The sequence below is a fragment of the Crassostrea angulata genome, chromosome 7 (assembly GCF_025612915.1).
Source record: "Crassostrea angulata isolate pt1a10 chromosome 7, ASM2561291v2, whole genome shotgun sequence".
Classification (NCBI taxonomy): domain Eukaryota; kingdom Metazoa; phylum Mollusca; class Bivalvia; order Ostreida; family Ostreidae; genus Magallana; species Magallana angulata.
Window position 1 is genome coordinate 13,089,201 of NC_069117.1, and position 20,937 is coordinate 13,110,137.

Genomic DNA, 20,937 nt, shown 5'->3' on the forward strand with positions numbered 1-20,937 from the left:
CAGAATAATACAAACCGGCAAGGGACGTGTATTGCTTATGCAATACTCTCAGAATTCCCACAGGAACATGATTTTTCCTAGGGGAATTTTTTTTCCTATGGGATATTTATGTTTAAAGGTAAATATCTCACCTTTCAGGTGAGATACACCTGAGTCAAAGGTGGTTATTTACCCTTTAGGCTATGGTCTATCATTTGACATAAATGAAATTTAAGAGAAATGCGCCTTAAGCGGGCGCAAAAATGCCACCTTGGCACTGGCATAATTATCCGGCACAGTGTTTATAAATATGTATTATTATGATGATGAAACATATGTAACATGAATATACATGTAAAGACGTTTAGATTAGACCCTATATTTCTTAAACTTTATTTCTTAAAAAAGCTTAAATGTTACAAACCGGCAGATGTACTATCAAGACTTTTGTCGAATTTTCCCATAACCATACAATTGTATGTGGAAAAATCGAATCGTCGGAATAGCACAAAATGAACAGAAATATCTGTTAATTTTCTACAATGCATCACTTAATCCGGATTGTTATTATTTTTAGATCAAACTATTATGATGTATGACTGAGAATGGAATAAAAATAAGAATAGGTATATAAATGATGACCAGAGTTTATTGGCACCATTCTTTAGATGATATGACAGACGCTAATTTCTAAGAGTAAATTTTACCCCCTTAGTTACCAAGGTTTTACTGCAAGGTAAACATTTATTACTGACAATACCATTCATTGTAGTGTTTATCTATAAAACAATCGACACCTGTTTTCATGTAGTAAAAGATTTTAAATCTACACACACAATTTTCGAACTGGGATTGCTTAGAATTGGTTGAATGATAATTGTACTTTATTCCTCCAGACATCAAAGGAGATTGTGTAACATTATTTTTACATAGAGGGATTTTAACATGGAATATATATATACTCTTTTCTTTATCAGATGCGAATACTAAAAATTTTGAAAGATCGTGTTTTTTTCCTGAATTTCCTAAAACGATTTGCTAAGAATTTTATACAATTTTGCGAAAAAATGCAGGTATTTTTTTTAAAAAGACAATGACTGTTGTGCAAATAATCAATCATAGAACAATCTGACACTGTTATATAAAAAAAGATTTATATTTATTCTGTTAATCAAAAATAGTGTCAAGTTTTAAGAGAATAAATCGGATATTTGTACTTCTACATTGTATCACTATTATTTCTGAAAGATAAGGTAAGGTAAAACAAATTCGATCGTATATAAAGTTGAAGGGTATTTTTTAAATGAAATCCTATGTCTAATAATAAAGACTGTTTAGGCAATATGTTTACAAAACTTATATATTATACAAATATTGACTGGGGTTGAAGGCAACATTTATTAGCCCCAAGGGGCTGATAAAATCAAGGTTGTCTAAAAACACAGTCATTAATTGTTTTGTTATATATAAAACACTACAAAATTGTTTCATAAAGAAAAGCAAAATAAAAAAAAATATAAATGAAATTTAACAGTTTATTCCGTACATTTTTCAAGATTTTTATCTTAAATAACAGTTTCGATTCAAATACATGTTGTATTCAAATCAATTTTAGCTATAATTGTAGTTAATCGTAAGATTGCAATTAGTAATGAAGTTTTGGGGATATATATATATATATATATATATATATATATATATATATATATATATACACACTTTATGGTATACAATATATATACATGTTCACAAAGATTGATTCTGACCTCATTGTTGTTCATTTGATATACCACATTACCATCAAAATGAAATTATTGACTATTAATACACATGTAACATTTTTTAAGAGGAGGAATTGCTTCTCTTATCCAAATTAAAATGAAAATAAAAATAAATGACGATAACTGAGATAACAGACCCCGTGTAATTTTAAGAGGGGGTTGCGTATAGGCGAGGTTTTTGTCACTTTTACTCTTATTACATATACATGTAATTTAATATTGAAAGAAAACATGTTAAGAATTACACTGCAATCAAAAGTTTTTCAATATTCCGTCATATAAGTGCGCAATTATTCAAGTTTTCTTGTAAATCTATCTATCTATGCTTTTACAAAGTAGATTGCTTGAATTTTATGCGAAAGGAACATTCATATTTTTTTTAATAATCTCATTATAAGGTATAGTCTTTGAATTTATAATGTTGATTAACGCTAACATAAACTTGGCTGTTGCTGTTCATACTTTGCCAGAGGGGTGTAATCTGGAATAGAAGAAATAATTTTTAATGATGTTTCACCTTTCAATATCAAATGTATCATGCCAGTAATTTGACAGAGTTTACTTTATAAAGTTTTTCTCTAAAGAGATATTTTATGGGGATTATACCATCCAGAATACGTAAATCGATCCCATTTTCATAACCACCGGATATATCTGTCGCTCTCACCTGACTGTCAATCAAAGCAAGTTTAATATTTTGATTGCTTTTTAACAACTTTTTAGTTTTAAATCTAATGTTTCAACTTTTTGCTTATCTTCATTTTCATTAATTACGTTTTAAAATTGTAATTTATACTTACTGAGTGGCAGAACAATTCCATTCTGTAGGGAAAACATTGATGTATAGAGGCAAACAGTTAAACTGATAAAATGGTGTTATATCTTGTCAAATATGTATGCATAAAACATTTGAAAATACATACTTTTGCTTTTGTAAATAGATGCAATGGTCAATGCAACGCTTAGGACACAAAGTATACTTCCTGTAGTGTATGTAATAATCCATACATCTAAGTTCACACCCCATCCTAGAAAATAAAAAAAAATCTTTTTAATAAACCATCATTCTGTTCAGACCTTTAATATCAGACTTTTCCTCAATTTACTTTTCAACCTTACTATCTCTATTGCAAATTATTTCAAAGGCCTAAAGTTTTCTTTCGCTTAACAAGACACCGTACACTTCAATTTTCCTTAGAACATTTAAAACATAAAGTGTTTGGATGTTCATTTAAGATAAAAAAAATCAAGAAAAATGGTATTTTATAAAAGAGAACAATTTATCTATTAATTATTCTATGACCAAAGGCGACTTTTTACAACACTGTTCATCTTTTAACAATAATAGTACATTTTTAATTTGATATTCCTTTTTTGCTGTAGGTATTATAAGATCATAAAAGATAATCAACCCTTTTTTTAATTAAAAAAAATTTGATAAATTTTATAAAATGCAATAACAAGTACTGTACCAAAAGGATTTAGTTGTTTTGAATTATTGCTTCTTATTTCGTATTTCCTGGTTCCTTCTTTGTTTGAAACAAATATTCGCAATTCGGGACTTTTGTTAAAACTGCTGTCTATGCTTTCAATATCAAAACTTAAAATATATCCTGGAACATCGATATATTTATCGATTTGCTTAAATGCTAAAACCGTTGTCCACAGCTTGCAGTTTTTGGCAATAAAACCTGAATGTTTATCATCCTCTACCCTGATTTTGCAAGTTGGGTCAGGAAAGCTTATTAATTCAAGTTTGACATGGATAATGTGATCATTCGTTCCATTCATGGAGGTGTTTGCTGACAAGATAACAGGTGGACCTAAAATGAAAACATGAAATATTCAGACTTCATTGAAAAAATTAGATTTCTTTATGGCTGCTTTTCAACTATTATTTACATTCTTTGTCAAAGAAATGTATAATAGATTAAACAGTCATAAGGCATGCAAGATAGTGCCACATCTGCGACTAAACATATAGTACCAAAATCTTTGACCGAAAAACTCTTTCCTGAGCTAGAATATACATGATTTTATGATTTATATTAAAAGTTCATATGAAAATGGTCAGGCAAGTACTAACGTTTCATAAAATTTGACAACAACATTTCTGTTCAAAACGCGAAATGACATTTACTTGTGCTCATACGCCGTGATCAGTTTTACGTGTGTTATTAAACATAGAACGTCTCAGATTTCCAATGCACATATTAGAGGAAATATACAATGAATGCAAATAAAGCCAAATGTTGTTTAATACTAATTATCCACCTACCTGTTATTGTAACAAAAACAAATCCTTTTTCTTGTCTCTGAGTCGATGAATTGCTGCATTCTTCGTACTTCATTGTGCAGAAATATTTTCCCATGTCCTTGTAAGAAATAGTGTCAAGATGGATTAGTGTCGACTGGAAGTTTCTCAAAACAGACGTGTAGTTTAATCCAACAGCGTATTCCCATGAAAGAATCTCAGAGGAACTATATGCTCCAAAGAAAGGACACCTTAATGTAAGGTTGTCAGATTCTTTTGCACTGATGTATTCACTCTTCATGGCTTTAAAAGAAATCTCATGTTAATGTTTTAAACATGAAACTGAACATCAACACTTAATATCAAAATGAATTCAGTTTTAATGAATATTTCTATATGACAAATAAGTTGGATTTGTCGTTAATTATTATGTGAAAATAAATGAAAACTGATAATGTTGCGCTACTAGGAAAAGCAGAGATGGTTCCCTTTAAGGTGTCTGGACTTGAGTTTAGTTTCAAACGGGTTGAATTTTCTTTGCATACCACACGAACTTCGTATGTAGCTGCCGATATAATTCCATCAAAAATATATTTCGATGATGCAATGTGAGTGTCGATCCGTTTGTTTCCATTTTCGAAAACAGTCACCAAATAATTTGCACAAGAAACATTCATATCTAATGTTTTCCACTGAATATAAAGTGAACAATTGTTTATCTTCAGGTCAATATCACTGATGGAGAGTATGTATCCGCCTACGTCAAGAAAAATATTGTTTCTGTATCATTGAAAACAGTATTTTAATCGACAAATTATGAACAAATACAATTTGAACAAATAGGACCTCTAAAACACACTTTGTTAAAAAAAAATTCAGTTTTGTAGCTTATATTAAAATCATACTCACAATGAATTGAAAAAAGGATAAGATATAAACATCTCGATGTTCCTGTAAAATACATTTTTTAACACGAAAGAAACACGATTGTTTACCCCTCGATATAAAGTGAACAATTTTTACTTCAGGTCAATATTACTGATGGAGATTATGTGTCCACCTACTTCGAGGTTCTTCATATTCTTTTTACTAAAGAAACCTGTAATATTATCAATTAAGAAAACATAAACCGTGAAGTGCTGAGGCTTGAGTATACTGTTGTTTAAACTTTGAAACTAAACCACACATTAACTTATAATTACTTCCTTGATCAAAACAGAAAATATGTATTTTTATATGCACATGCATTAATTTTCAAGGAAAACAATGAAATGTTCCTATTTGTAGTGCAGTGTCGTCCAGAAAAATTAATCTTTAGCTTGATTTTATTATTACTGAATTTCTTTAAGGGTGATGAGTAATGAAAATATCAAATCAGAAAACCTAACGGCATATGTGCTTTCCATTTCTAAATGATTTACAAATGAATACAAATAGTTTTCATGTATCTTGTATATCAAATCAAAAGTAATCTTTCTCAAGTATTTTAAAACATTAAACATTGATTTCAATTTCTTTTTTCATAAAGATATATATTGTCACGTAAGATAAAGGAAACAAGTTTTCAAAATAGACAAAAATATTGCTCTTGAAAACAGAGAAAACATTGATTTTAGAGTAAATATAATTATCCAAATATCTTTGCTAAAAGTCATGCAACGTGAAAATGATTTATTGAGTTCTTCCTTTTAAGAACAATAATAATATTGCCCAACAATGGCCACTATCATCCAGCCCTTGGTTGTTAAGTATTATATGTAAAAGTTAATGAAGACATTATTAGTAATTAGTTTAGCATCCAGTATCTTTCTGTTCAAAAAACCAATGGATTTTCGTCCACGTAACTCACCATGGACTGGAGACCTTTGACTAATGGATGTAAATCTCCTTAAACTTTTTTAAAACCTACATTGGTAAGTAATTAAATTAAGAAAAATGTTTGAAAATACTACCAAAAATATTTAGTAAAATAGAAAATATAAGATACCTACTGAATATGTATGAATGCGCTGTTTCTCTTATTTCTAGCAAAAACATAATATGAAAGATGAAAAAAATTAAGAACGGTAATTTAATTCAGAATACTGGGGTAAATGTAGGGGGAAAATACTATAACACGTGAATTGGAATAAGAGGTTTTAGATAATATTCGATTTTTAACTGTTTTGTTCATCATATTTTTCTATAATGATAAGTGTTGTTTAAAACATTCCGTTTTCTTTTTTAAAAAATGATAACTTCATTTTATTTACAACTAAAACCTTTAACTTGTGTAATTGTAAATGAAAATAATAATAAAGATATAAAATCAAATCTTTAACTTGAATTCAAATAAAAATATATACAATTTTCTTATAAATGTTACATGCATGAATTTCTTTAAAGGACTTGATTTAAAAAAAATTTCAAAAAATGAAAAAATATTTTCATTGATTCTTTTGAAATATAGATGTACGAGAAAATGAACACTTATTTAAAATTTATTATTGAAGTTCTGATAAATATCGTATTATTCATTTACTCCAAATATTGTACTACAATAAAATAAAATCAAATGTTCCTAGATATCTTAAAGGAGCATAGTTACGATTTTGATCAAAATACTTTTTTTTCTTTATTGATGTTTATAATGCAACAAAAACATGACATAAGCCTTATTTACAAAATAAAGATTTGTGAGTTCTTTCTCCTGTATATAACTCAACAACTGACATTCAAATGTTGGTTGATCATTAGAAAATTATTACGTAGAAAAATAAAATTTGACCAAAATCGTGACTAAAAATGCGTTTGAAATCAATTAATGAGTAACCTTGACAAATATAGATTTAATCAATATAGATTTAAATTTAATGCTTCCTTTTGTGTCAATCGCATGAATCACAATAACATTGGTTTTGTAACAAACCCTACATGTATCATGACCAAAATACATTTAGACTTCCCTTTTCCTAAAATTCACCTGGCACGATGTATTACAAACAAATAAGTTAAAGTTCTAGAAACGTTAACGGTGTGTTTTAAGATAAAATAAATTCCAAAAGTGAAAAAATATCAGATTTATACATTAAAGATATATGACAAATAAATGCATTTTTCACCGACACAGTCAGGAACAGATTATAAACATGACAGTTTTTTAAAAAGCAATGACATTTTTTTATTCCATTCACTTGCTGATTATTTCTTTTCAGAAAAAAGTAACATCAATCAATTTTGTTTATACTTCTCTTACAATTGAAATATTCTTTATATCCACAATCGTTATAAACTACACTTTGACCATTAAAGTAGTAAAAATGTTTATAACTCGGCAGCTAGTAGTAATGTATAACATATACATGTATTTTAAAATGACTGTTAATTCTAATGACACATAAGACGTTTCTCAATTTCAGATAAACTTCATGAAAATTAAATCCTTATTTATTTGCATGGGAACATGTTTATGCCAAAAAAAATTAGCGTACATTGCAAGGCTACTTTTAGATATAACATATTCTGCATTTTTCATTATTATACATGTAGCATTTACAAGGCAATTAAAGATATAGAAAGGTATCATAAAAAATGAAATAGCATAACTTAGTTACTTAATGGAAGTTGTCACTTTGTGAAGTTAGAAAAAATTGGGGGGGGGATAAAAGATAAATCCTGTCAGACCTCAACTATTAATTCATAGTAATAATCTCACAATTCCATTATACTGCGATACCGAAGGCACATGTATATCTTTAACTGTTCATTAACTACACGTACCTTATTAATGGATTATGATAAAAGACTTTAAATGATGTAACCATGGATACTTTTTGAAAGGCTATATCAGCTTTTTAGATCAACTGAGCTGAAAGCTCAAGTGAACTTTTCTGATCATAATTTGTCCGCTGTCTGTTGTCGTCGTTGTTGGCGTCGGCGTTGTCGTTGCAGTTGTTGTTAACTTTTCACATTTTCATCTTCTTCACCAGAACCACTGGGCCGATTTAATTCAACTAAACTTGGCACAAAGCATTACTAGGTGAAGGGAATTCAAGTTTCTTGAAATGAAGGGCCTCTTTAAAGACAGGTGATTTAGAATAATTAAAATTTGTTGGTATTTTCCAAAATCTTCTAAAAAATTATTGGACCAGAAAAGCTGTCACTTGTATGGAAGCAGGTAGTGTAGATTCAGGTTTGTTCAAATCATGGTCCTCAGGGGTAAGGTTTGGCCACAATGGGGGAGGGGTATATTTTTACATAGGAATATATAAAGACAATCTTTTAAAATATCCTTCTCAAAAACCATTAGTCTAGAAAAGCTTAAACTTGTGTTGAGGGATCTTCAAGTAATGTAGATTCAAGTTTATTCAAATCATGGTCCTTTGGGCTACAATGGGTGGATCAAGTTTTACATGGGAATGTAAAGAGAAAATCTTATCAAAAACCATTTGGCCAGAAAAGCTTCAACTTGCGTGGAAGCATTCTCAAGTAGTGTAGATTCAAGTTTGTTCAAGTCATGGTCCCCATGGGTAGGATGGAGCCACAATTGGGGTATGAATTTTTACATTGGAATATATATATAGAAAATAATTTTAAAAATTCTTCTCAAAATCCATAAGTAAGAAAATCTGAGACTTGTGCAGAAGCATCCTCAGATAGTGTAGATTCAAGTTTGTTGCGGGGGGGGGGGTTCAAATTTTTACATACGAAGAAAAATCTATAAAAATTTTCTGAAAAAATATTAGGAGTAAAAATACGAGTAACTTGCGTGAAAGCACAGGTTGTGCAGTTGATCAAATCATGATTCTATACAGAAAAGTGGGACCACAAAGAGAGAGAGGGGGGGGGGGGGTAATATAGGAATAGAGAAAAATCTTCTTACAAATACTAAAACAACAAAAGGGCTTTGGTATATACCATTAAAATATGTGAATTGATTTGATTCTTCCAGCAAGATCTACTGTACTTAGTAGTCAAGATATTATGATTTTGATACTATAATGCTGATTTGATCAGAGATATTCTTGCTCACGTGAGCGAGGTTGCTCCTTGGCCTCTTGTTAGTTTACCCTGTTAGTTTAATTATCTCACTATTTAATTTAATAAGTGTGTAATCTCTTCGCTAAGACTCTTGTCGGTATTGTAGTTGCATAGAAATACACTGTAGTACTCAATAACAACAAAACCATTTGAGCATAAAACTGCAATAATTTTTTCCCTGTGATTTCCTTATTTGACTTACGACTTTCTTTTAGATTAAGATAATGTTTTACCCGTCACCTGTAATTATCAGATTAAATCAATGGTGACCTCTTATCTTCTTCCAGTCTGGCAAGCTCTAAATCCATCTTCATAGTTATCATAGCTCTGTGTACTTTCGGAACAATTTCGTCACCCGAAGAGTGATTTGCCCTTTTTCTCATTTGTTGCTGTTTTGTTTACTTCCGTCACAGTTATTAAAAATGTTGTTTAAAACTGATTTCAGTTGAAATCGTTAAAAAAACAACTGCAGATATTTTGCTTGTTTAAAAAAATTACACGAAAAAGACATATCTACTTCGTCAATGTTAGTTGTGTATTTTTTGACAAATGGAACCGACATAGGGGACTAGAGTGGAAAGGGGTGTAAATAAATCGGATTGGCATACCTTTTTCTTTTTCAAGTGCAAAGGGAAAACGGGGTGGGTTTTTTTTAATGTAGCCATTTTTTTCGTTTCGACATAATTTGTTTAAGTTCAACTCTCGTTTTTTTTTATCAACAGATGCTAAGCTTACTTTTTTGAAAACTTCTCGTATTTATGTCAGTGCATCAATTAATCTAAACGGAATAAAAACCCAATTGAAGCCACAACTGATTTTATTTATGCTAATTGTATTCGTCGTTTTGAAAATAATATATCATCGAATCTGTTCCAGCCTATTCACATAAGACAACAATTGTTTTAACATTAATGGAATCTTAGTAGTATGGGAATTGTTTGGAACACTCTTAAAAGGTTGTTCTTACCATTTAACATTACTAAATATATACAAGTACATATACTAGGTCACAAAAAAGCAATGTATACTGTTAAGGATTTATTTCCATCGTGACAGTGAGCTTTTAACAGCCAATTAAGGTCAAAGTTTCGTCCTTCTCCAGGCAAGTATCACAATTTTTTTTTTCAAATCAAGTTGCACCTTTCCGTCATAACGTTTTCTTGCTAAAAAATGTTTTAAACAGTAAAAGAAAAAATTACTAAATTATCAATAGGAATAAAATGTACAATGGAAGGTATTAGAACAAATCAATTTAATTGACTTATCCACCTATAGTTACATTTATGCAAGAACAAGTGTTTCTTAATAATTCTAAACTTAGATGATTTTCCTCAATTTAAAAGCTTCATACCCTTAAAAAAACAGAGTTCAAATACATGCATAAGCATAAGTGTAAACAATGTTTATCACATGTGTGTAGGTTTATATCGAGGAAATTCCAACATGCACATGAAATGCCAATAACGAAACGTCCCCTAATAAGGTTTAAATGAAATGTCACAATCAAACGTTTTCTATTAAATGTCAGAGAAATCGTCTTATCATAAGATCAACTTCATTATTAAAGGTTTAGGGATAAAAATTAAAGATATGTGTATTCTTAAAACAAAATATACTATTGAAGAAATACTACATATCGTTATGCTCTTCTTACGAACTCATAGGAGTTGTCGTGTGGGGAGGTCAAAATCTTTGAAATATCTAGGATCTAGTGGTTAATCTATTTAATGAAAGGAGACGAATCAATCAAAACATTAACCTTATACTACATTATAAATGCAAAAATATTACGGTGGTTTCATAAATATTCGTTGAATACCAATTTTCGTGGATTTTTTTAATAAATTGATCCACGAAATTAAGTGTTTATTGAAGTGCAATATCTATTAACATTTTGTATTGATAGGGTCACTGGCCACGATTTTACGTATCCTTGAAACTGTGATTTTCACTTTTTCCACGAAAATTGATGCCTTTGAATATTAATGAAACCACAGTAAACAACACACCTACTCTAGAAGTAGTATATTAGTAAGTATTATTGGTATTTGTTTTGTTCATAGATAGTTACAAAAGAACTGGTCAAGTTATGTTGGTTTTAAATGATATACCTTTAATTCGCCCAGACAAAGTTGTGTTTAAAGAAAGATATTTAGACTTCGGATTTCGCCGAGTCTTAAATTCGCCCGCTGACAACGAGGGCGAGAGGGACGATAATAAAACGGGGGCGAATATTTCCCTGTATGCAGTATAATTTTCACTTATAATATTGAAACTATTTTTAAAAACAGCGCAACAAAGAACTCATTCGTCATTCCTGTAAAATATAAACTATTTATACCCCGTTTATACTTTTTAATAAGAGACAATAGCTTTTAATTTATCTAAATATCGACCCCTGTGTGTGTGTGTGTGTGTGTGTGTGTGTGTGTGTGTGTGTGTGTGTGTGTGTGAAAAAATAAAACAAAATTGCACGCCTTTACCTTTCTAAAAAGTATATTATATTTTGAAATATTTTTAAGACTTAACGTGTCGTAACCAGATATAACATTACGTATTTAGTTTTGCTTTAATTTCTATTCAGGCCTATTTTGCACTTTGCATAGCACGTCTTTAAAACTAAGAATAAGAAAACTACCAGATTTCAACAATTACTAGACGAATATACCGTATCATGTTTGAAAAGTAGTGAGGTTTGCATAAAACAACTTGTACTAAGGTATTAAGAAAAAGACTGTCCAATATTTTATAAGATACATCGAATTAACTAAATTGGTTGTCACATTTTCTTAACTTGCAAAAATAGCAAATGTCATTGATTCATTGCAACTGCGCAATTCTTTTGGTTTATCGTAGAATAAGGGTCATTGTTGTAGGTGGTGTCCTCCTCATGAAATTCCCCGAGAGAAAATCCTCCAAAGCTATATGTACTACAAAAAGTACATTGTAATAAATACACAATAAATAAATACTACAGCTGTAAGTTTGCAAATAAAATTTAACATCAAGGAATGTTAATGCAATTTCTTTTTAATTTGTAAATTGTTAAAAAAGTATGAACATAAATAGTCTATATTAGCGAAAATGACACTACTATTAGTACTTTGACAAACCTTGCAATTTGTTGTCTTTCTCTTTCTATCCGCTTTTGATTGTATTGATTATATGTGCAATCACCGTCTGCAAATATTAAACATCCAGTCAATATACTACATATATCTCATTCGTAAGTCAAAATATTTTTAAAAGAAAATAGATTTGGACGCTCTATGAACGGTTCGCCACGCGTTAATTTTACCTTGATTTGGAGCTTCGTACGGACTGTAGATCCTATCGACTAATTGTAACGTTTTGTCTCCCTGTGCTTTACTTCAAAATATCATTGATTTTGAAAAATTGTTAATTATCAATTTTTTTTAAATTTTCTATATTCAAATTGTGTAAGAATATATATAATATCTATCATTACCTTGAGTCAGTTCTTTGCAATTTGCATGTGGAATTTCGTTTTCGTTTTTCTGTAAGATAATAAAGTTAAGGATGATATTAAATCAATATAGTTCTCACATCTATATCAGTTCAAAGAATTTCTTTCAACATGATCAGAAATATAAAGAAATAATCTATAAATTCATGTTAAGCATAGATTTTAAATTTTTTTAATGAATGAGTTTTTCAAATATCAAAACAATTTATAAACTAATTCTGTAGTAATCGAAAAAAAACCCCACAAAATATTTAATTTGTTTTATAGGTGTCACCATTAAAGATCAAGCATTTAAACCTTATCTAGCTAGTTAATGCTCCTCAAAATTAATATCTCTGCCAAATTTTAAAAGAAAACGAAAAAAGATTTTAACTATATACTTGTAGTTAACCATTTTAATTTCCTACTTTTAAATCGTTCAGAAGTGTAAAAGAAAAACATAATTCTTTATATCATATATGTCATGCAATCAATAAATCTCATAGTATTCTTGTACATTTACGTGTATAATATTTTTAAGCTGTCAAAGCAACAGTGGACCCGTTGAGTACATTGTACACCAATCAGTACTATTGGAATAATATTTTCTGGTGCTAGGTGTTTGTAAATTTAAATTTAAACAAGAGGCCCAGGGGCCACACCGCTAATCTGAGCAACAATTGTCTTAATTCTGATCAAATTACCATTACACTAACAAAACATCTTGACAACTAAGTACAATAGATCTTGCTAAAAAAATGAAGATCTGCCAATTTTTATCCACCTCTTTTGTTTGGTAAATACCAAGCCCCTTTTCTTGCTGTACCTGTAAGAAGATTTTTCTCTTTTCCTATATACCCCCCCCCCCCCCCAATTTCGTGCCCCACTTTTCTTTAGGGAATCATGGTTTCATCAAACTTAAATATGCATAACCTGTGCTTTCACACTAAGTACTGAGTTTTGGACCGAAAACTTTCCCAGAATATTTTTAAAGATTTTCTCTATATATGCCTATGTAAAAATTCAAACCGCCATTACGGCCCCGCCCTACCACTAGGGACTGTGATTTTGCAAACTTGAATATACACTACCCGAGGTTGCCTCTACACAAGTTTAAGCTTTTCTGGCCAAATAGTCTTTAAAGGAAGATTTTTAAAAAATTTCTCTATATATTCCTATGTAAAAATTCATCCCCCATTGTGGCCAAACCCTAACCCTGGACTATTATTTAAACAAACTTGAATCCATACGATCTGGGGATGCTTCCACTCAAATTTGGGCTTTCCTGGCCTAATATTTTTGAGAAGAAGATTTTTTAAGATTTTCTATATATATAAAAATGTATCCCCCATTGTGGCCCCGCCCTACCCCCAGAGACCATGATTTGAACAAACTTGAATCTACACTATCTGAGGATGGTTACACGCCAATTTGAGCTTTCTTGGCCAAAAAGTTTTTAAAGGAAATTTTTTAAAGATTTTCTCTATATATTTCTGTATAAACATTTACCCCCCAACTGTGGCCCCACCCTACCCCCGGGGACCATGATAAACTTGAATCTACACTATCCGAGGATGCTTCCATTCAAATTTGAGCTTTCCTGGCCTAATAGTTTTTGAGAAGAAGATTTTAAAAGATTTTCTCTATATATTCCCATGTAAAACTTGAACCCCTTATTGTGGCCCCACCCAACCCCCAGGGACTATGATTTGAATAAACTTGAATCTAAACTCCCTAAGGATGCTTCCATTTAAATTTGAGCTTTTCTGGCCCGATAGTTATTGATAAGCAGATTTTTAAAGATTTTCTCTATATATTCCTATGTAAAACATGATCCCCCTATTTGGCCCCACCCTGACCCCGGCGATCATGATTTGGACAAACTTGAATTTACACTATCTGAGGATGCTTCCACTTTAATTTGAGCTTTTCTGGCCGAACGGTTTTTGAGAAGAAGATTTTTAAAGATTTTCCCTATATATTCCTACGTAAAATTTAATCCCCCAACTGTGGCCCCACTCTACCCCCAGGGACAATGATTTGAACAAACTTGAATCTACACTACCTGAGGATGTTTCCATTTTAATTTGAGCTTTCCTGGCCAAATAGTTTTTGAGAAGAAGATTTTTAAAGATTTTCTCTATATATTCGTATGTAAAAATCCATTCCCCAATTGTGGCCCCACCATACCCCCGGGGACAATGATTTGAACAAACTTAATCTACACTATCTAAGAATGCTACCATTTTAATTTGAGCTTTTGTGGTCTGATAGTTTTTGAGAAGCAGATTTTTAAAAAATGTCTCTATATATTCCTATGTAAAACTTGATCCCCCTCTTGTGGCCTCTCCCTAGCCCAGCGACCATGATTTGAACAAACTTGAATTTACACTACCTGATGATGCCTCCACACAAGTTTAAGCTTTTTAGGCCGCATAGTTTTTGAGTTTTTTGAAAAATACCAACAAATTTTCAATAATTCTCAATTATCTCCCCTTTAAAGAGGGCGTGGCCCTTCATTTGAACAAACTTGAATGCCTTTCACCTAGGGGTGCTTTGTGATCAGAAAAGTTCACTTGAGCCTTTGGCTCAGGTGAACTAAAAAGTACTGTAACAATGAAGATGCATAAGCGTTCAAAAATAGTGCATTGGCATATCTTATTTGATTTAATTATTGCATAAAATTACGTCCTTTTGGAGTCTGGTGCTTAATGATCGTTGATTTTGTGAAGCGCAATAGCTTGCATAAGCGTTCATGAACAGTGTGATTGTGCATTTGTGTGTTCAAATTTTTAAAAAATATGTTCTTTGATTTAAAAATTGCGTTACATTTAAATTTTTCTCAAGGCTTAGTTTCACAAGTCAAGCTGTGGGGATTTTCTTGGACTTCTGCAAAAGAAGTACTTTCTAACTAGTCGAAATGCTCTTACTACTATCGAGTAGAAACCTAATTCCAGTTTTGTCCTCCTGCATGTTCTTATGGGTATTTTCTTTTATAATTATAAGATTCGCAATTTATTTACCATTGTACTTTTTACACTCGAAGAATACATCCTAACTATAAATCTTGTATAAATACATATACTCAAACCACTTCGGGTCTGCTTTGTGTTTGCTCAGGGTCTGCTTTTGAAAAGTTTTTTATCTGCCCTGATTCTTCTATAGGTTTGCTCTGGATCAGCCTTCCAGGTCGGTTTTACGACAAAAGTTAAGCAGACACGTCTTTTTTCTTACTGCCTGTATATTCCAAATACATATATGGAGACACTGTGTTATTTCTAGCAGCGATTTAATTATCTGCTTCTAAAATCGGGGTCTGCTTTTCATGTTCGCTCTGGGTCTGCTTGAAGTCGTTTCTGGGTCCGCCCTGGCAGACCATGAGCGGACACACAGAGCAGACCCGGCCGGTGTTTGTGGGAGTCTGCTTTTTTGTAGGGTGGTTGTATTTGGTACCGTTATGTATATCCAATTCTACTACAGTTATTGCCGAGATTAAAGAGCTGCCGCGGACATTATTTTCCAATATACAACGAACGTCATCAATAAATTATCAGATCTTAAACACATACCAAACTCGAGTCGATCACGAGTTTATAACGTAAAAACTTGCTCTTTATAAAAAAAGAAACACACATTGGTAAAACGGGTCTCCTATAGAGCGATGTGTATTCCATTTAATGTATATTTCAAAGAGCCAATCGTGGCTGTTCCAAGACCCTCCCCCCACACATTTTTAATTTCGCATTCCGATACAGCCGTTGCTAACAAAACCTTTGGGGACGGTTACGCGGAACAGCCGTCTCAACCAATCAGATGTATCTCGCTTGAAGATATGACTTACTTCCTCCCTCTATAGATAAACCGATCAGCTGATAGTCGGAGCTGTTAGTAAAATAGACATAAAGTTCTTGTTATCGTGAATGTTGCAGAATAACCTCCTCGGTCTCGAAATGTTGTTAATAAATATAAAAGCCGAAGCGAAGCCGAGGCTTTTATATTTCTAAACAACATTTCAAGACCAAGGAGGTTATTCTCCAACATTCACGAAAACTCTTACTTTATTTTTTAAATATAACACATAGTTATTCATAATTATTTCAATATATAAATGTGGATTTTCTTTAAATGTTGGTTTATATGTAGTATGGATGTATCTATCAGGTATATTTTCTAACGAGCAACATTAATTATCCGTGTATGTGTGTCTTTGTTGTATTCCGACGTACAAAATCCAAATGAGAGCACAATTTATCTATATTCTGACGAGTTAGATTTAAAAATATATTTCATTTACTTCCTTGCCGGATTACCCTAATTTTATACAAAAATGTAAAGGACTTTTTTTTAAACATTTTTTCAGGAATGTGATTAAATAATCAACCTCTTACCCCCCCCCCCCCACCCCACACAAAAGAATACGCGGTTTAGGTGTGAATGTATGGTGATTTTTGAACTTAGAGATAGCAATGTAGTATTCATTTTAAGTTTGTAAAAAAAATAATCATCTTAATGATGACTTCGATCATGATGAAATGGTATTTTATTAATACTTTATTTTTAACCTTTTTTATATTTAAGCTGATGATTATGATGTGGTAACCGATTGCCTTTTTGTGGGTTTTTGTGCAAAGAAAGTGTATCTAACTGACGTGTTTGCTTTATAATTAATTGCAAACTTGTCCCCCATACAGGTTCTTTTGCTAAGGATGATCAATTGCGAAAATAATTACAGTTAATCTTTATTCTTTATTAATGCGACGCTTCAAATATTACAGAATCACATTTTGTTTCTGCTAGAGGTAATTTTAAAGTACACTACCTATTTTGATGTTTTTTTTTTAACCTCAATCGCGGACCATCTTCATTCTACACACACGTTAACAGTACGGACCAACACTACACCACTGATAATACTTAGGAACTATGATAGACTCAGGACAGACTTTGAAGTAAAAAAATTGTCAAAAGTGATTTGCATGTGTATCAAAAAATGTAAAATTGAAAATTTGAATATTAACAAATATTACTTCTTATACAGCAGATAACAACTCCAGATGTTATCACAACAAACAAAACAACTCCTCCACTTAAACCAAAGACAGCAGCTGTGTTCATGTTGATGAAACTTTCTATATCTGATATGAAAAGAAAAGCAAACGATTTTAATGAGTCTTTTGTATCATAAGAAGTATAGAATTCTTTTCATTATCTTATTTTAATCTGTCTAAAATTGCATAGTATATTTTTATAATTTTTTGTAAAAAGAAAAAAAAAGAAAATATTATACCAAACGTGTTCAATTTCAGTTTACTTTCCTCCAGCACAACTTTAAATCCATGTTCTCCAAAGTCGTTGTCAACGTAAACTGTGAATTCATTCAGCCATTTTTCGGTTACTTTTTCAATTTCAAATGCCATTTGATAACCATTGACATCTAGAACCTGTCCATGCATGTAATACGGAAAAGCAGCTGGAACAACCTTTGAGCAATTAATTTTCAACTTGGGTCCGTTTTTATATTCAATCATTATTCCAGACCTAGGTGCTTTAGGAAGACTTATTACGTTCATTACATAGGTTGAGTTATTTTCTGCCTGTCCATCAATTGCTCTTTTAACTTCTGAGATAATTGGTGAACCTACAATGCAATGGTCTTTGTAAATCTTTTCAGTCTTATTTGAAGAAAGATCTCTACCTATATGCCAAAATTCAAATTCTAATTTGAAAAAAAAAAGAATTTGTAGTCTTACAATTATCTGTTGAAAATGAACTCCATTGATATAAATATATCTGCATGAATTACTAAAGCATTTCATTTTTATCTCTTTTAAAACAAAGGAATGCATTTTATTTTTGTAGGTTCAAACGGGTATGATAGTCGCAAGCATTACAAGAAGTATGATAATCGAGACATTTTCAAAACTTAGATTTATTAATCAAATAAATAAAATATAATAAAGTTTATAAGTATTTTACAGATTTCACTTTATCTATCCAATAAGACTGCTTCTAACTTATAGATGTTACTCGAATGCAGGTTGTAAATAAAAATGCATTCAATTAATGAGAAAAAAAATCTTGTTTCTCACCGTGAAAATTAACATGTACAAATCCTTTCCTTTGCAAAAGCTTGGCAGCCTGGAACCCGCATCCTCGGTACTCCGCAGTGTAAAAGTACGTTCCCGAATCCTCAAATTTCACATTATCTAGTCTTACTGTTGGTGTGGCGAAGTTCCGAACCACAACGTTGTTTTTGCCTACCTTGTGGTTCCATTTTATAAAGTTGATGGTTCCATAGGCTCCTTCTTGAACAGGACAATTTATGGAAACGTTTGTTGACTCATTCGCTGTGACAGTTTGATTATAAAATTCTGAAAAGAATGAAAACAGCTTACTTGCCATTTTGCTCTGAAATATTTGTAATAACTGATTCTTGTTCAGGAGATCTTTTCTTTTAAACAAAAATTTGACAGAACGATTAGCTCCTCTTAGTTTGTTCCACTTAGACCAAATTAACAGAAACGGACATATATGAGGTATTCTACAGCATCGGAAGTAGTGCAAAAAACCAAATGATTACAGGTCAAGTTAGAATAAACATATCGATGTAATACAAAAATTGAAATACATAATTATTAATTAGAATTTAACATTTTCATAGTGAAATAATTAATTATAACACTAAACGAATAGCGCCTTCCAGAACTTTACAGAGAATATTGCATTTATTTATATGAGCTATGTACATGTGATTTTAAATTATTGAAAAAAAATAAAACAAAAGAAAGAAAAAATCTCAACGAATTTCATTAAGTTTTATAACGAAACGCATTCACCACTTGTAAATAACTACTGTTAGTATATAACAACAGTTAAACTTACCTGCTAAGGCTGAAATCGTCGTTTCACTAGAATTTCCAAAAAGAGTTGAAGTATTGTTGGAAACGTTGCATGAAAATGCTGGTAGGACTTTTACTGTATATTGCGATGTTGAGTTTATGCCATAATAAGAGTATTTTAGGATGTCTGTATCTGTCTGAGTAATTTTATCGTGTTCTGAATAAACAATCATAACACGATAGGATCTTGGCAAACATGATCCATTTCCAGCTGGTCGAGTGTAATTTATATGTAGCGTGCATCGATCAATCCAAACATTTACTGAAGTGGAAGAGTCCAAATCCGAGTTGCACCCTTTTAGGTAGAAAATGTTGTCTTAGTTAAATTTCTGTTGTAGTGAAATTAAAAACATTTTCCCCTAGTTTATGTATAAAAAAAAATTGATTGTTTCAAATTGATAACAATTGATCACATGAATTCTTAATGGACATTAAACGATAAAAGTGTGAGAAATCGAACTAAACAATGAAACAACTACTTACTGATAAGAGTAAATCTCAACAGAACAATGAACAGACATATCATAATGTACATTTCTAATTTTATGAGAATAAATGGTATACTATTATAAACGTTTTATATATAAATCATGCGGAAGTGATGAGAATAATTTCCGCAATTCCAAAGTACTTTTTATTACATCAAAAATACACCAGCGTAAGTACTATTGCGATAATCAAACATTGAGATGCATACTTTGTCGTTTTAACAACATTTCCACTCTCACAAAGTTGTTTTAATTTGGAGCTATGACACGCAATCACATCACAGAACTAAAATCATAAGTTTATCAAGTAACACTCAGGCAAATAGCATCGTTTTTGAAAGTGTGTGTGTGTGGGGGGGGGGGGGGGGGGGGGGTCTGGCCAGACTCATCCAAAAAATCTTGACAGCAAAAAAAAAAAAAAAAAAACATGGAAAACTAAACTTTTCCAGAATCTTCAAAATCCTAATCCGGGGGGGGGGGGGGGGGGGGGGGGGCTGGGGGGCTGGGGTAGTATATAACTAAAAAATGTGGGGGGGGGGGGGGGCAACTCCATGGTAATTCAATTTTTTATATGTAAATTTTAAAAAAATTGTTGCTGCGAGAAAAAGTGCCCCCCCCCTCCCCACCCGATGCTACGTGCCTGACACTTGCATTATACACAACCCTGATTGAATAAATTTGTATACAGAGTCAAGTGTTACTGGAAGTGGGGGCGTGTGTACATTGTACGTGCTTCATATTTAGGATTTATATCATATTACCAAAACCATGAACTAGTAAAGTTTAGCAGGAGACCATGAAATCATTTCATTCATTTATAGTTTTGCATTGATTTGTCATTATAGATGTAACGTCGCTTTCTTGCGACACGTCAACATGCAAATGGTGTTAATTTAAGAAGTATCATTGTAAGCCATAAAAGTAAAAATGAAAAGCTATGGATCCAAGTAACAGAAAAATATACACAAAAGAACAAAACAGAAATCACAAGAAGAGAAAATAGATCCAAAGATAACAAGACCATGTGTAAGTACATTTGCACAGAATAAAA

General features: G+C 31.5%; 2 protein-coding genes across 2 annotated transcripts; both read right to left on the reverse strand.

The window, feature by feature from the left end:
• Positions 1 to 1,747: 1,747 nt before the first annotated feature.
• Positions 1,748 to 4,788, reverse strand: LOC128157126 (uncharacterized). The gene is made up of 7 exons (XM_052819512.1): positions 4,481 to 4,788; positions 4,039 to 4,317; positions 3,233 to 3,583; positions 2,684 to 2,788; positions 2,561 to 2,582; positions 2,367 to 2,431; positions 1,748 to 2,241 (listed from the first exon to the last, which is right to left on the reverse strand). Exons 1-7 carry the CDS (start codon positions 4,689 to 4,691, stop codon positions 2,192 to 2,194), a joined length of 1,083 nt encoding a protein of 360 aa, XP_052675472.1. The 5' UTR covers positions 4,692 to 4,788; the 3' UTR covers positions 1,748 to 2,191.
• Positions 4,789 to 10,058: 5,270 nt separating this feature from the next.
• On the reverse strand, positions 10,059 to 19,987 carry LOC128157323 (uncharacterized). Its single transcript, XM_052819821.1, has 9 exons — positions 19,882 to 19,987; positions 19,382 to 19,693; positions 18,589 to 18,870; positions 17,787 to 18,137; positions 17,527 to 17,634; positions 12,503 to 12,551; positions 12,332 to 12,402; positions 12,147 to 12,213; positions 10,059 to 11,963 (listed from the first exon to the last, which is right to left on the reverse strand). Exons 1-9 carry the CDS (start codon positions 19,931 to 19,933, stop codon positions 11,846 to 11,848), a joined length of 1,410 nt encoding a protein of 469 aa, XP_052675781.1. The 5' UTR covers positions 19,934 to 19,987; the 3' UTR covers positions 10,059 to 11,845.
• Between the last annotated feature and the right edge of the window lie 950 nt (positions 19,988 to 20,937).